Source organism: Ictalurus punctatus, chromosome 15, assembly GCF_001660625.3.
Source record: "Ictalurus punctatus breed USDA103 chromosome 15, Coco_2.0, whole genome shotgun sequence".
Taxonomy (NCBI): domain Eukaryota; kingdom Metazoa; phylum Chordata; class Actinopteri; order Siluriformes; family Ictaluridae; genus Ictalurus; species Ictalurus punctatus.
Genome location: NC_030430.2, coordinates 11972727 through 11991207, shown reverse-complemented (window position 1 = coordinate 11991207; position 18481 = coordinate 11972727). Strand labels below are relative to the sequence as shown.

Genomic DNA, 18481 nt, shown 5'->3' with positions numbered 1-18481 from the left:
AATATAAGGATGACACAATTGGACTGTGACCCCAAAACAAGACTGGCAGTTAATCACAGACAGATCAGATAGGTCATACATGACTTCTGTTATTAGGAAATGTGAAGCTGTAGGACCCTCACATGAGAAGTAATTGTATGCCACTATATAGAGCATTATAAGTAGTTCAGTAGTTTTTCTTTCTTTTTTTTTCTAGTTTTTTTATTTTGGTTATGGATACTGCCATCTTCTGGTATGGCTATTTATTTGTCTTCTCACACACACACACACACACACACACACACACAGAATGTACTCCGGCCATCGACTGTGTTCTTTGGAATGTGCTCTTAGAAGATGTGAGGTGACAGGAGCCAATCAAGTGCCAGCTGGTTGGCGCTATTTCTTCAACATGGGGTTGGTAAGTCACGTTCCTTAACAATCAGTCCATCGGCAGATGACAAACGCGGTACCGGTATGCGCACCATTCTGTATCTGTTTGTGTGCAAGAGGGCAGGCCAGTGTCACATGCTCCTTTGTTCTTATCTTTCCCTCTTCCTGTCTCATTGTCCTTTATTATCCTCTTTGGCCCAGTAGAGACAAGCAGTTTGCCACATGAAGCTTGATATCATGAGGGAGAAGATCGTGGAGGTTTTTTTTTTTTTTTTTCCCCCAATCAGACTCGATACTGGGATGTGGGGAGTGACCACTCGCTCCCATTCCAACCTAACTGACCACACACACCATTCTCAACACACCCAAAACAGCCAAGAGAGCACTGAATGCTTGTGACAAAGTGTGTTTGTTACACACGCCCTCTTTACCCATCAAGCACAGCGGAAAATGAAAAAAAACAGTCTGAAATGACTCCAGAACTTTTGAAAAGTTGGAGGCACAGATTGTGAGCGTGAAAGTCATAGTTACTTTATCTAAGTCTATAAATTTTCATCTGATTTGCATGTTTGAGTTTTGAGATGCTTTGCATAAGTATTCAGTGCCCCCTGCCCCGAACCCCTGCCCCACCCCTTGACGTGGGCCAAAATATCAGCATCCAGATGTGTGAAGATGAGAGAGACATATCCCACAAGACCTGCAGCTGTAATTGTAGCCAAAATGAATTCTACCAAGTTTTAAGCCAGGGGGGTGAATTCTTATGCAACCAAGAAATTTCAGCTTTAATTTTTTTAAATTAACGTTTGTGCTAATGAAAAATATTTGTTATCTTTAAATCTTATACATATTATGTAAACCAAGTTAAATTTCAGAGCCCTATTAAGTCCATTTCAGTTCCAGGCTGTAACATTATACAATGTGGTAAAGTGCAAGGGGGTGAATACTTATGCAAGGCACTATAGTATGTATATCAATATTGCTTCTGTTGTGTGTGTGTATCAATATCGCTCGATTCACAAGGTCAAACCTTTTGACCTTTGCCCCTTAAGCTGACCTTATTGACGATGTCTGGAACATGAGCCTTAAATATGCAGCACTGCATATGGCTAATTTCCCAGGGCCTTTTCAGCCTGTTCCACTTAGCGCCTCTTCAATCTGTCACATCCAATCTATACATGCACATCTGCCAGAATCAAAGACGTGCCTCCCTTACTGTGCTCATGAAAAGAATTTTAAATCAAACTGATTAACAGTACCATTACTGTGGTGTTAGGTTACACAGTTCAACACTCCACATAAAATAAGTAAACGTTAAAAAAGTAGTGCTAAAAAACCCAAATACTTCTTCATTCCTCTAGTTTAAGATCAAGCCGCACATTTCCACACGTGTAAACAGCAGAGAAATTTAAAGGCACTGATAATTCAATTAAGATAAGAGCATTGCATCTGGGTTAGCAGTAAGGGATTCAAAACTTAGAAAATGGACACTGGTCGATCCAAAATGAGCATAACTCAGTCCCTGCCATCGCAGACATGAACCCGAAATCAAGCAAAATTCGGAGGAGCTCGCAATTTTTCTCAATATTCCGCAGATTTCGGCCAAGATAAGTCATGTGATGACGTGCAAAGATTCATGTGTGTCGAACATGAGTACAGCTAAAACATCTCATTTACCAACAGACATCAGTGTGAAAGACCATGCAAAAAGATTTCGTCCAACTGAAGTAGTTTTCTGGGAAAAAATCCTGTACGGACTGATAATGGAGTGGTAGCTTTGGTGAACTGGTAACTGGTGACTATCCTATGTCACTTAAAGGCATTGAATAAAAGTATTTGCTAAATAACTATCTAGAACATTCTTGATTTTAAATACAGACATATTTGTTCAGGCAAACAGACTTGCATTTTCACTTTATTTGCAGAGGTTACACAGTCAGTACTTTTACATGGACAACAATAATCTGATATTAACCCGATTAAGACGATATTCTGATTAAGAAACTGGCATGTAAACAGTGATTATTGATGACCTTAATCCAACTAAAGTCATACTTGAAGTAAACACAAATTGAATAAGACATGTGGAGTATTCCTGTTTTAGTCGCATTATCAATGTGCGTTACAGACATGTAAACACCTTAATCACATTATTAACATCGTGTGAGAGTTTTCACCGCATTCTGCGACAGGACACGTACACACACGGCAGTGCTCAACCGGTTGACGGCAAACAAGAGAGCACGGCTGTGTCCGAAACCGCATACATACCTGCTATACAGTAGGTGAGATACATGTATTATGGCTACTATACAGTAGGTAAGTACACGGTTTGGGACGCAGCCCACGGCTTCAAGCAGTCGTCCATTTGCATGTACAGCATGACAAATAATTAACTGCACTTGAAGCATTCGTGAAATTAAAAATAAACACCCAAAATTATATATAGTACCATAACAAAGACCAACTGTATGTTGATATGTGAAATTCTGGCAATGACGTGGAAGTAAAACAGAAGGAAGGTGTAGTTTGAAGGCAGTACCAGTCAGACCATTTATCTGCATTATTAATGGTGCGATTAAGGCAGCATGAGTAATTTTGGACAAATCTGGTCTTATAGCTAGGATGAAGGTAGACTTTTTTTGTGGCTTAGCGGTTAGCTCGTTCGTCTCACACCGCCTGGGTTGGGGGTTCGATACCTGCTGCTGCCCTGTGTGTGCGGATTCTGCATGTTCTCCCCGCGCTGTGGGGGTTTCCTCCGGGTACTCCGGTTTCCTCCCCCAAAGACTTGCATGGTAGGCTGACTGGCATTTCCAAAGGGTCCGTAGTGTATGAGTGGGTGTGTGAATGTGTATGTGATTGTGATCAGCAATGGATTGGCACCCTGTCCAGGGTGTACCCAGCCTTGTGCCCCATGCTCCCTGGGACAGGCTCCAGGTTCCAGGTGACCCTGAAGGATAAGCGGTATAGAAGATGGATGGATGGATGGATATTCATTCATTCATTGCAGGGCACGATGTACACACATTCACACACAACTAAGAGAAATATAGCATAGCCAATCCACCTACCAGCATCTTTTGAGGAATGGGAGGAAAACCGGAGGACCCAGAAGAAACCCAAGTGGACATGGTGAGTACTTAACGCCACACAGTCTTGGGATCAGGACTGATCTGGAGCTGTGAGGTGGAAACCCTTCCCACTACACCACTGTGCTGCTCTAAGCACATTTCTAGGTACATTCCCTTCCAAATATTTAGTCAACCCAACCTACGACCCCCCCAAAAAAAAAGGCAGATCACTGCATAATTACATCCATTACAGTTATATGAGAATTTTCTAGGCAGCAAAAGGCTATGGGAATCAACAGACCACCAATCAACCAGAGCAATGCTGAGAGTGGAACATGCATAACACACATCTTCTGTATCTCTTCATCTACATGCTAAGCTTCGCACTTGCGCTCGATGTAAAAACGTCTATTATTTCCATTTGGCATTCCCGCTCAGGTTTTATTATACATAAATCCGAATCTCGTAAGCCCACTTCTCTCCGTCTGAGAGAGGTTACAGGGGACAGTAGCTGGGTCTGTGCCAGCAAGGCCTGGGCAACGCAGGAAAATATGGCAGGAATTCACACTGGCATAAACACAGCTGCCTATATCAATATCAAGAGCCGTCTAGAGCGGATACTTTTACCAAAAAAAAAAAAAAAAAAACGCAGCCTGCCGCAAATCATCATCAGAACTAGTCAATATATATGTAAACTACTTCACAGGCTGTGTGGGTTCTCATCAGTTCATTTGGCTCAGGCTTTATTAGCATGACTGCTTTACAATAATGCTGCATGCAGTACCGTTATATAAGAATACCAGCAGCAATAACGCAGCACGGCTACAACAATGGCTCCAGTGTGTTCCTCTAGCAAGATTAGTGACAGTTTCCTGCCTTGTGTTAACTGGGAGAAGCTTGGTACTGCCACATTTCATTGGAAATCATCCTTTTTTCCTCAAATCTATTACAGTCAAGTTCAATTAAATACGCTCTCATGAGCCTATTCATGGCTCAAAGTCTGAGTCCACGATTTTTTAAAAACTAGTTATGAAATGCTAATCCAATTTTGTGAATAATAATATAACGTTAATTCACTAATGAACCGGCTTGCTTTCCGCTGCTTGCAGGTTTGGAAGCCGCCTCCGCTTTGTGTGCGTGGAGTTTAAATGTTGTCCCTGAGCCTCTGGGGTTTCCTCCAGATATTCCGGTTTCATCCCACAGTCCAGAGGCTGACTGGTATTTGCAAATTGTCCGTATCGTGTGAATCAGTGTGTGATTGTGCCCTGTGATGGGTTGGCACCCCGTCCAGTGTGCCTCCCGCCTTGTGCCCAAAGCTCCCTGGGATTGGCTCCAGGCTCTCCTACGACCCTGTGTAGGATAAGCGTTATGGAAAATGGACAGATGGATGGGAACCCAAATGAACACCTTTAAAACAACACAGTTCTTTACTGTGTTCACTATAACTCATCCATGCACGGGGGGTATGAGGAGTCACTGAATCTGGAAGGATGAAAATAATGGAAATCATATGCTACACCTGATTGGCGATTTTGGAGCAAATGGTGAATGGTGTGCACTTATATAGGTCTTTTATCCAAAGTGCTTTACACTGTGTCTCATTCACCCATTCACACAGACACACACACTCACACACCAATCGTAGCAGAGCTGTCATGCCATCGGGAGCAACTTGCAGTTCAGTGTCTTGCCCAAGGACACTTCGGCATGTGGAGTCATGTGGGCCGAGAATCGAACCGCCAACCCTACGATTAGTGGACAACCCGCTCTACCAGTCTATATACCTGAGTTCCAGCCGCCTATGCAGTGCTAAACAGAGCTCTCCACCATCTGAAGGAACATCTAATTCATGCCTCCGGGTGCACTGAAGCTGGTCTGGGGGCTCGTGTTGGCATAGCACCTTACCAAGACACCTTATTTTCCTTTCATTTGTCATGCATGTTTTAAAACCTTAGACACTGGGTTCATAGAGAGAAACAGGGAGAATGGGGATCTGGAATAAAATCAGGATTTAATCAGAATCTCTGATTGAAGGAACAGGTGAGATGGCCAACTACAAATGCTTGCAGTAGAATGTGTTTAATCAGCAAGGCCTTGTACTCGCTCCTCTAGGTTCGATCTGTTGGGAAGGGGACGGGCTCTGAAGTGCTCACTTTCCTCTCCATAGGACAAAAGAGGCATGTTTACAGAGGGATTTGATTAATGCTGGTCTGATTACTGACATCAATACCAATCAACTTTATCAGGGAGCAACATTTATTTATTGTTAACCCAAAAAAAACAAAAAAACAAACAAACAAACAAAAAAAACCCACACAAAAAAACCCCTCCCGCTCCCCACATTTTTATTCAATTCATTTACAGTGCACTTTTTATACTTATTCACTGCCACACATCATCAACAACCTTACACAAGTGCAGCTCCTTATAACACCATTCTAACTTCCTCATGTCCTTCATTTCCTCATAAAATCTCAATTCAACCAAAACTCAGGTTTTCAGCAAAGAAATTAACAATGCTCCTAATTTCTGACCAGATCTGGCCTCTAACTTGTTTTGTCTTTAAGTGGAAATGCCAAATTGAGCTTTCTAGGGTAAGAGAGAGAGAGAGAGAGAGAGCGAGAGAGAAGTCTTGTGTATTGGGCTGAAGATAATGTCTAAAATAAGAAGTATAATTCTTATTTTAATAATTTAAAATAAGATAATAATAATATTTATTATATTATTATATAAATATGTAAATATCATACAAACAGTACCATAATTGCTGTGTTGCATGTGCTCTTAACTGTTCAGATTTCACCTGACTTTAAACAGTGCAGCAAAGCAGAGAATAAATCTGTACAAGTGGCTAGTACAGTACAGCAATGACTCAAGACGCGCTTCAGAGAATAAAACAGCACAGCTCAAACAATGGCACAGATTCATGAGAGAATGAACATGTCTGGTGCCATAAAGACGGCCCGTTGTGCCGAGTGAGTGACTGACACACACATACAAAGTCGGCTCTGAGCCAGTGTGATGACCAGTATATTAAAGAAAAGGAGCAAAGGATGACCAGGCTGTCACAAGACAGAAGGCCAATTAATGGACACACACACACACACACACACACACACACACACGCACAAAATACCATAAGGAGTTAAGTCCACATCTACAAACAAGCTCTCACACACACACACACACACACACACACACACACACACACACACGCACAAAATACCATAAGGAGTTAAGTCCACATCTACAAACAAGCTCACACACACACACACACACACACACACAAAGTTGGCTCTGAGCCAGTGTGATGACCAGTATGTTAAAGAAAAGGAGCAAAGGATGACCAGGCTGTCACAAGACAGAAGGCCAATTAATGGACACACACACACACATACACACACACGCACAAAATACCATAAGCAGTTAAGTCCACATCTACAAACAAGCTCACACACACACACACACTCACAGAAATGAAAGGGCCTGCACTTTGAAAATTAGATACTCGGCTTTCCACATCTACTTTAGCTGTGTCTCAAATCATACACTATGACCTGACATAGAAATACTTTAAAGTGTGCTTATGAATAAGGAATTCTTTAAATGTATGTACTTGTTTGTGCTGATGTTTAAAAAAAAAAAAAAAAGCACAAAAAGCAGTACAGGATTCTGTACAATGAGTTTTTTTTTCTGCAATTACAGTTCTGAGTTTGAGACAGAAAAGATACCACAGCTATCAGCTTTAAAAGTCCCTCCCCATCTGTTACAAACCCCTCCCATTGGCTACAAGTCCCTCCCCATCTGTTACAAGCCCCTCCCATCCGATACAATCCCTATCCATCTGCTCCAAGCCCCTCCCATCTGCTGCAAGTCCCTCCCCATCTGTTACAAGTTCCTCCGATCTGGTACAAGTCCCTCCCCAACTGCTGCTAGCCCCTCCCATCATCTACAAGTCCCTCCCCATCTGTTACAATCCCTCCCCACCTTCTGGAAGCCCCTCCCCATCTGTTACAAGTCCCTCCCCATCTTCTACAAGCCCCTCCCGTTCTACTGCAAGTCCACACAATCAAACACTAAAAATAAAGTTGTGTCCTGTCTGAAACCGCTGCACCATGTTAAGTAATGAATAAAACGTGACAGTGTGTGTTATTATATGAAAAATAATCAGTGACCAGATAGTGTGATGCTTCATTTTTCCTTTTATGCCACAGCAATTTGCCAGTGTTAATAATGAATTAAAAGTGTTTTTGTTGTTGTTGTTAAAGAATGACACTTTGTTCATTTGATTCCCTTATTTATGTTTAATGTTGTGGAATGTCCACTATACGAGTCAGTTCCTGTTTTCACTTACGCAATTACAGCTTCCCTCACCGACCTCTCTTTTCTTTCTCCCTTCAAGTTAATAAGACTAAAAAGTGCGGCTTGTAGAGTTACAGAGAAACCATACAGCCGTCCGTTATTGTGTTGGAAAACCTTAAGGAACAATTTTACTGTACCTCTGACTGTTACTAAATGTTGACATTGGAGACTCCTTCCAAAAAAATGCCAAGCAAACATCTCCTCACAAACAAACTTCACCATGTCACCCAGTACACACAGACACAGGTTTCTGTGAATGAGCTGTTACTATAGAAACCCATAAGGTATTAGAACTAGTGCACTAATATAAAACAGTGTGTGGCACTACTCTCAGAGACTGTTACAAAAAATGAATCAACAGCTTCTGACCAATCAGAATCGAGAATGTAACAGTGGTGTAACTGTTATAAGGTTCTTTCATGAAGTCAAAAAGAGAGAGAGTGAGAGAGAGAGCGAGAGAGAGAGAAAGAGACAGAGAGGAGGGGATGACTAAGACTTGCACTCTATAACCTTAGGGAAATTGCGAGTGGAGTTCACGTTGTGTTTGTACGCACAGCATCCAACAGAAATGACATACTTGGCGAACAAGCATGGTAGAAGCTTCAACCGTCACTAATGTCCGAGCGGCAGAGAATACGTTACACTATGTTTATGTGCGGTCTGTGTTGTGTTAACAACTGAGAGTGTGTGACCATTTAAGGCAGATTCCTTCAGCCAGGACAGAAGCACTTCTGCTGTCCTCTCAGTCCAATACTGTACCTTTGATTAACTGCTCAATCCCTAAAATGCTTCTTGTTACTAGTAGTTATGGTATGGAGCGCTGGTTTCTGAATCGCTGTTCAAGCTTAAAGGTGTACTATGTAGTAAAGGTGCACTCAGTAGTAAAGGTGTACTCGGTAGTAAAAGTGTACTCGGTAGTAAAGGTGTACTACACTCAGTAGTAAGTTATCTGGGCTGTTTTGTAAAAATCAAGCTTCAAACAAATACAGTCCCTCTGTTCAGTGTTCCCTTCAAAGCCACTAGGGATGTCACAGTACCAAAAATCTAGTGGTCGGTACCGATACCACCAAAAGTACACGATACTCGATACCAAAGTCGATACCACGGTGTGGTCTAAAAATAAAATGTAAAAAATAAAATAAAAAAACTCTCCTGGAGGACATCCTCCTCGGGCTGATACTGGAAAAGAGAGTGAGAGGGGGAGAGAGAGGGAGAGAGGGGGAGAGAGGGAGAGAGAGGGGGAAGGGAGGGGGGGTATTTTAGTTTTTTAAACACTGTCTGACAATGAGTCTCCGGAGGTGCACTCCTAAACGCACGCACGCGCACACGCACCCCTTATACTCTGAATGCAAGCATTAGTTTAAATTCACTGATGTGGTGGCAGGACAAACAGATTTTTTTAAAGCATGAACATTTGAATAATTATTAGTGACTTTAGGCTACATTTAGCTGACAGGACACGGGCTGGATGGCGATGCATGGTGGCCCATTCGGACGTAGTTTATAACATCACAATGCGTTAGTGTCGTTAACAAATAACTGGCTATCGCAAACATTACATGGAGCTTAACGTTAGCTGGTTTCATGGCCACAATGGCAGCTGCCTCAAACAAATATAATACAGGACCGTCTTTCAGGTGCTTCGCCAAATTCTAGGTGTTACCTCGCTTTGTTTGAAATGAACGATAGCATCGGCTGCACACCAGAAACCGATACTAGCTTTCCTCTCAACGAGTCGGGGCGGAGCTAAACTACTAACGCTACTGCAGAAAAACAAGTACTGTCACGTTTTTAAAATGTTGGTACCGACTTGGTACCGAAGTATCGGTTCTCGTGACATCCCTAAAAGCCACACCCCCAACATACCGCATGTGTGCTGTCTAGGCTAACACACTAGTGTGCGTGCAAGAGGTGGCGCTACTGCAGAAACGATAACATATTAGAGCAAGTGCGTTTCATTTAAACCTGTGATTTGAACTAAAACCGACCCTACTGTTACAACTGCTGCTAGAGAAAACAAATCACCACCTTCTGACCAACCGAGAATCCCCCAGCTCTGTGCTATGATATATATTATAAACTGGTCATGTGATAAACTTTCTAAAGTAGTAAAAAAAAAAGTAAAACCCTGTAAAGTAAGTATGAACCTACTGGTGGAGTTTATTCAGAGGTGCTGACAGTGAAGACCAACTGAACATAAACATTCTTCTGTTCCGAGGTTTCCCCTTCACTCAGATCAGTCTCTCTCCTCTCTCTGACAACTTGTCTTCCATTTAACATCACACACACACACACACACACACACACACACACACACACACACACACACACACACACACACACAGACTACACAAACACACCCCGAGTCTTGCTCACAATCCTACTAGCCATATATAGGCAGAGCTACTGAAATGTGTGTGTGTACAAAACATCTTTTTAATTGTTTCTGTTAAATGCTCCCAGCCTAAACACACTCTCCCTGCCAACAGGTGAGTCGCAAAGAAAGGTGAAAAAAAGAGGAGTTTGCGTTTATCTGTCTATCCATCTATCTATCTATCTATCTATCTATCTTTCTATATTATTTTGCCACTATCTATCTATCTATCTATCCATTATATTAATTTACCTCTATCTATCGGCTGGCTGGCTTAGTAGTTGATTTCAAGTACATGTGTGACAGTGAATGAGAGAGTGTGTGTGTGTGTGTGTGTGTGTGTGTGTGTACGTGCGATGCCTATTCTTACTTTTTCACAACCTCTCTCTCTCTGTGATTACAGAGTTGATCACAAAGCTCCACCCTCCTAAACTCACCCTTCAAATCCGTTCTGAAGCACTAAACAAACTCCAACAAAGCCTGGCGATAATTAAAGTTAACACTGCAAGAAGATGAGATTTACATCTCGTTTACACGTCATTTGTATATCCCACGGCGATATACAAATGCTCTGTGTCATCATGTGTAATTTTCAAATGAATGGGCCGAGTCCATTAGACTACTGAGTACATTGGAAAATTTACTACTCTGAATGATAAATGCTGGTTCAGACTCCGCACTGCTGCAAGGCCAAGAGCACTACTAGTCTAAACACACAACACAGTTCCTAGGGTGAATTCTATGGCAGTGATCATTCATGCCAAGGAATGCTGTAGTAAAAAAATTCGATTTTAGCCACTTGATGTGCTTTAGAGATTGCATTGTCGAATAATACATTCACTACTCACTGCTGTGGAGAGCTGTCTACTAGTTGTGGGGAAAAACACAGTGAGGCAGACAGTAATGAAAATATTCCAGCGTGGATATAACCAAATCTATGGTCAACTGTGTTGTCAACAGGACTATGCAGGGAAAATAAAAAAACTTTTTTTTGCAATGGATAGATAGATAGATAGAGCACTTTATCAATCCAAGAGGGAAATTCACACATTAAGGCTGCAGTACTGAACTTTTGCCTCTCTATCGCCATCTCTGTTTGAAACATAAAATTGCAAGTTACTTGAATAGTTTTTTTCATGTTATTTTTTACATGGGTTGTGCTTCGGCACTGTTCCTCTGCGCGGATGAATCTGATGCTTTGAGGTATACGTATGGGTTTGTATATTTGCTCCGATACTTGAGGACAGAGTTGGCGGTGGAAACGGTTTTCTTGGAGGTGACTTTCTCACTCTCATAGCTAGCAGAAAATAATAAATAATTGCTGACCATAGCAAAAAAAAAAAAAAAGAAAGAAAGAAGCTGAATCAAGTGAACAAGTGCGCTAATGTTAGCTAGCTACCTACTGAGCCACTGAAATGTCTGACCTGTTCAGCAGAAAAAAAAAGCCATCTCCGCGTCAGTCTTCAATCCCTTCAGATCTCCATGCTGATATTTATTCTCGTTTTAGCATGGGCTCTGTCACTTTCCCTTTTTGACTGCAGGCTCTCCGCAGTTCCAGGCTTCTTGGTTTTGACAACAGCTGATTCTCCAGATGTCAGTGATGGCTGCTTTTAATCTGGCTAGTTCTAATCATCTAGATGACCAATTTAAATTAAGAACAAGCTACAAACACTCCACCATCCTCAGCCCCTACACACACGCGATATATTAGCCAGGTCTTCTTTCTGTTTACGGCTTTGACGTAACCACGCAAAGACGAATGACGTCAAACTGACGTTTCCTGTGAAATCCGACCCAACAGCTCAAATTATACGTAAATCATTATTATAAGCTTACCGTTGCAAATCGGCATAAGGTAAGGGGACAGTTTTGAACACTGATTTTTTTTTTCTGACTTTTTGTTCTTTTTGAAACCAAGAAAGGTTCGGCACTACAGCTTTAAAATCAGAGCCCATGGGATTATATGGTTCTGTCAGGCAATTCTGTGTTTTTAGGATATTATAAACACTTTGATCTTTTCGTAATGACAAAGCAGATAATGTATTTGTAATATATGTATGAATAACTTTTCCTAGTAGGTTTGTTCATTTTAAACTGAAAAAAAGTTTAAAGTTAAAGGTGCAGCTTTAAGTAGAGTGATGTACTATATATGCGAGACCTTTAAAGGTCCTGTCCTTTGACGCTAAATAAAATGTAAATGAAATCCTCTGGCATAGTGACCAGCACATTCAAAGCCATCCTCCATCCATCATTAAGCTACTGTATAAGGAGCTTCTGCACCACGCTACACTTTCAAACTCGATGATTTCAGCTGAGCCGCCATTTTGTCCACACGAGTGCATTTTCAGAATCAGTGTACAATTCGCACTTTTATTGTTGCACCAATTTTTTACTTTCCATGTTCACGGTTTAGCTTGCAAAAGCACTGATGTTGGAAATATAATCTGCAGCCTGTGTATGAGTGTTAACTGAAGGGTGGGGTGACATGTTCATTGCTGAACCTAGTGTGCTTGGAAAACAGCTTTCTGTCAGTGACACAATAAACCTAATCACAAACACAAACTGTGCTCTTTTGCTCTTTATATAGAAACTATAATCCCCTGCCTATAGCAGCACGTGAGCCGAGAGGATCGAGAGTTAAAATAGGAGCCGGCTCGGCATGCGGCAAGAAATCCTGATTTACACTGCCATCTTACTCTCTGCAGTCACACTGTGAGTCACAGTTTGGTTGTATTTAGCAGTCATGGGAGTCAGCTGTCTATAAAGTCTTTCCACAAGCACTTTTATAATGTCAACTAGGCATTAGGAAACTAAATACGGGGGCTATTTAGTTGCTAGAGATAAGATTTCATGAAACGCAGACATGACGGTTTACGAGAGACAAAATTAATCTCTCACATGAATGCCTGTATAATTATTTGTGTATAGATCTAGCATTCATGGTACAGTACTGCAGATGATTTATGTACTGTTTGCTTTTAGGTCCTAATCTAAACGACATGTTCACCTTGGCTTATGATGATGATAGGCTGTGTCAATAGACATACAGTACATCTGACACACGCTCTTCCGAACACGCTCACCTGCTGCCCTCGTTCCTCTTCTCCAAACTGCCCCCTCTGCTCTTTAACGATGACGTCTCCCTGCTGCTCTCTAGCTCCTGAGAGGCGTTTGCGCTGGGTGAAAGCACTGCAGCCACAGGCGTGTTCCTCCCGGTCTTCCCGTGGCCCCTCAGCTCGGCCTCGGAGCTCTTCTTGACGGCTTGGAGCTGGGCCAGCGGTACGATGTCGCAGTCCTGTGGCCGGTGCCATACGGTTTGCTGGCTAGTGGAGTTGTAGTAGTAGAAACGGTTGTTGTTATTGTCAAAGAGCTCCCACCACTGGTTACCGTCGGACTGTCGAACGCTTGCACCGTGCGGTGCCTCCCAGCCGCACTCGCCCGTCGCCAGGTTCACGTACATGCGCTCACGAGAGCGCGGCTCCAAAATCTCCACCCAGTCAGACCTGCGTGTGCGGAAACATCAGAAACGTGATTAGGGACAATATCACAATGCCACAGTGTCTAATAGTAACTAAAGCACTATCATCACTATAGAGTGCAGTATTTTTGGAGCGTTCCCATTTTGCGGTTGCATTCCCATGGTTCAATTAATCTGACTGGGCAAATCAAACAGAACAATTTCAATGATGATGATGATACATACTTTAGAAGTAGTGGTGTTTATGCTGTGATTATCCCAGTAGGATGACTGCTCAAGGCTTGATAAACTACATGTTTTACTCCCTGCTGCTGAAATAATAATCGTTTTGAGAATCATTAAAAAAAAAACAACGTGTTTGTGTGTCTGATACAGTCATCAGCTCATATCTTTTCTCAGTAGCATTTCTCAAGAGCTGAGAGCTGCTTGTAGTAAGGGAATGAAAAAAGGTATCTGGAAGTCTAACCTCACACACACACACACACACACACACACACACACACACACACACACACACACACACACACACACACACACACAAATAACGCTTGTTGTGTCTGATGACCTGTGTGAGTTATCTGAGAATATCTTCAGTAATGACGTTATAAAATGTGCAGATAACACTTCCCCACAGTGCAATCCAGATGGTGCTGTGGAACTGCTCTCCCTCTCGCTCTGTGTGTGTGTGTGTGTATGAGAGAGAGAGCGAGAGAGCGAGAGAGATGCTGGGTGAGGTCCTGCAGCTAAAGTGGGCAGGCGGGAGAGGCTGGGCGTGGTGCCTGGAGAAGAGCCCCGTCAGCACATTGACATGCTGGCATAAAGCCCCTGAGCTCTGTGCCTCTATTATTTTCTCACCAAGAGGCACAACACACAACCTGGAGCTTAACATTAACACACCTGTGTACCTCTCACACAGATGGTCAACAGCATGCAGAGCGACAGGCGATCTCTCTCTCTCGCTCTCTCTCTCCTCTCACACACACACACACACACACACACACACACACACACACACACACACACACTTGTATGTTCTTGAAATATGAACTGACAAGCTGACATCAGCAGTTAGATCGACTACTAATATAGACAGCTAGCTAGATAGAGACAAACAGATACAGTAGTTATATATATATATATATTATATATATATATATATATATATATATATATATATATATATATATAACTACTATATATATATATATATATATATATTATATATATATATATATATATATATATATATATACACATACATATATATATATATATATATATATATATATATATATATATATATATATAGATAGATAGATAGATAGATAGATACTGTAGATAGATATAGACATACAGATAGACGGATAGATAGACAGATAGATAGATAGATAGACAGACAGACAGATACATAGAGAGCTAGACAGATAGATAGAGATAAACAGATACAGTAGATAGATAGCCATACATATAGATAGACAGGTAGATGGATAGATAGCTAGACAAATAGACGGACAGATAGGCGGATAGATAGATAGAACCACAATCTGGTTTGCATGATGTTTGTTAAACAATAATTAAGGACGCTAAGAAGTCCAACCACAGTGCAAAGCAAAACCCAGCATCTGTTCAGGTCTTTCTTTCTATAACACTCACACACTCACACACACACAATCACACTCACACACATGGAAAGAGAGGGAATAAAACAGCTGCTGTGGTGTCTCGGCGATTCTGGTCTCCATCTTTCTCGATCAGATCTCATCACAGGTGTTTATGGGGTCAGTGGAACAGTTTCGCCTTGTTCTGGAGTATTTCAGCACAGTGTGGAAACAAAAGCAGCGTGTGTACAAACATTTCTGACAAGAACTAGCAGATATACTCACTGAATATCTGCTCTATCGTCTACAACAGTGACTAGCCAATATTGTACGTAAGTATGTTGGCAGTGTGATGTTTTGTTGTCTCTGAAGTGCTTCACAGGTTGTTTTTTTTTGTTTTGTTTTTTGTTCTTGCTATTGAAGTGCTGCAACATGAGGCATTACAGACATCATGGCAGCTGCCTTCTCTTTTAGACCTAACTACAGTGTCATAAATGCTAATGCCAGTCTACCACAGCTGGAGATTTGGGGTGAATGTGGAAAGAGAGGAAGTGACTTTAAGTGTGCCCTCTCTTCAGAACATGAAGAAGTGGTGTCTGGTTTCGACAGCATTTGTATTAGAAGGGAATGCTGCTATTTATTTATAATTTTGAAATCCTCTTATCCTCTTGTGGACAATAAACATGATTTCGGTGGGGCAAGATGACTCAAAAAAAACAAAAACAAAAAAAACCCCACAAAAACACAGATGCATTTTCCCCTTTTTGTCAGCATTTGTATGGGGAAAAGCGTGCGCATTTCTAATGTGCAAACATTATCCATCCCATAATCCCCCTCCCAATATTTTCAACATGCTGTATCTTACAACAGAAATGGTTCTCTACCTAATAGACACACTTTCCACACTTACACTTTGCCTTCAATTGCCTTTGATCCATCCATTTTCTGTACTGCTTATCTTACACAGGGTCACAGGGAGCCTGGAGGCTATCCCAGAGGACTCAGGGGACACAAGGCAGGGGACACTGGACAGGGTACCGACCCAACGCAGGGCACAATCGCACACACCCAACGGACAATTTAAAAATGCCGATCAGCCTGCAATGCTTGTCCTTAGACTGGCTAATTTTTTCCCCCCTCTTTTTTTGGTTCGTTTAATTATGCAAAACCAAACAAAAATTTTTTTTTAAGTATCAATTTTGCTCTGACTTAGCAAACGCATTAATAGGTGTGAAACGCATGCATATTAACTGGCGGAATGAGTTAGGAACTACTTCATAAGGTGCCTCTTTGTCAAACAGGACATAATGTGCTTTATTATCGCATTCTACCGGCAGGCACGGTTCATATCCTAACCAGGTAATGGAATAACCCCAATAACCCCCCCCCCCCCCCCCACACACACACACACACACAAGACTCCAGCATGCCAATACTAATCAGTGCATAAATGTAGGCCGGGTCAGTGCATTAAAGCAGGAACGCTTTCTTCCTCAACACTGAGGAGCGGACGTAAAGCGGGAGTTATTTCAGCAATCGGCCCGTCCCTCCCCCTATAAGGAGAGCTAAAGAGCCATATGGTGACAGATAATCCGGTGGTCCGCTTGGTCTGAGCTCATCTCTGACCTCCAGCTGGTGATTCCTCCTTTACACACCCGCACACGCCCACACACACCCACACACAGTAACCTAACGCATGACCAGGTGCACAGGCGTACTGACCCCAGTGGACAAAAAAAGCGAGAGAGTAATCGAGAGAGATAAAGAGAGAGGGGGGGTGAGAGAGAGAGAGAGAGAGAGGGGGTGTGAGAGAGAGAGGCTGTAGGAGAAGTGATTGGGCCTGAGAACATTCTGTCCAGGTCTCGTTTGAACAGCGTCATTGTTGTGCTGGTGAAGACAACTGATTTGGCGAACCCGCTGGTAGAAAGTGGGATAGTGGTTAACGGCACTTTTTTTTTACTCCGGTGCTCCCGCTTTCTGCTCCTTCGAAAAAAGTGACACTATCTAACGTGCCGCCTTTCATTTCAAATGAACTTCTGATGCTCTATATGGCAGATTTGTTTCTCTGATTAAGATGATTCCAACTGGGTGCAAGTCCTCGCTTTTGAAGCACGTTGTGCCACTTAGGCGTTACGTCTATACGATTCTACAAGAGAACCTGGATGACTTGGATCCGTCTTTAAATTTTCATCATGACAAGTTTAATTGTCATTTTTGCCACAACAAATGGTATGAGATGTTTCGGTTGTGGTGAAACAGGGCATCTTATCCGCGCTTGTCCAGCCAAACTGAATAAACCTGAGAAAAGTCATCTGCTGGCTGACGGTGAGAAAAATGATAATGCATGTGATGAGATGCAGAATGCTACCGCTGCTTTGCCTACTGTCGTGGAGGTGCCTGGAACAAGTTCGGCTCAAAAACCGGTACCAATAACTGATGCTGAAAGAATAACAGAAGTAATGCCGACAGATAAGTCTACTGAAGGGGAGAGTGCTGCTGCTGCTTTGGCAGAGAAAGATAAAGCGTCTGTAGTGAGTGTTCAGTCAGCGGGTCAGGTGAATGAGCTGTGAAACAGTGATGGCCTTGCTGTGGCTGTCGAGCAACTTCATTCAAGCCAATATAGAGCAGAATGTATGGTTAATGGTCTGCACTTACATAGCGCTTTTTTAACCTTAGTGGTTTACACTGGTTCTCATTCACCCATTCACACACACCAATGGTAGCAGAGCTGTCATGCAAGGCACTAACTTGCCATCAGGAGCAACTTGGGGTTCAGTGTCTTGCCCAAGGACACTTTGGTATGTGGAGTCATGTGGGCCTACACTTTGCTTTGTTTGTATTTTCTCATTTGTAAATCGCTTTGGATAAAAGCATCTGCTAAATGAATAAATGTACACTACGATTAGTGGACCACCCGTGCTACCACTCTATATACCTGAGCCACAGCTGCCCACAATGACTAAGCACATTTTCTTTACATTTTAGAAGTTTTATTTTTGTTTGTTTGTCAATTTTAGATTGGTTCCCCAGTACAGTGTCTATGTCTGCTGATAATATTGTGTTTTAATGGGGATTAAATCAAAACATGGAAACTGGAGTTGACTTTTCTAGTGATATCTGTCAACCGTGAGTTTAAATGAAGTGAATCAGAGTTAGTGAATGGAGAGCTGCAGCCTACTGTATGTTTACATACCGAACAGTTGCTACTCTTGATTATGATTGGTGAGGA

At 42.2% G+C, this 18481-nt stretch overlaps 1 protein-coding gene across 4 annotated transcripts in view; it reads right to left on the bottom strand.

The window, feature by feature from the left end:
• Positions 1 to 18481, bottom strand: part of arhgap46b (Rho GTPase activating protein 46b) — a 96015-nt gene that overhangs the window by 31306 nt on the left and 46228 nt on the right. For all 4 annotated transcript variants that reach the window (XM_053686312.1, XM_053686313.1, XM_017486939.3 and 1 more), the window contains one exon: positions 13260 to 13679. In XM_053686312.1, the coding sequence (XP_053542287.1) occupies positions 13260 to 13679 (420 nt within the window). The remainder of the gene's footprint in view (positions 1 to 13259; positions 13680 to 18481) is intronic.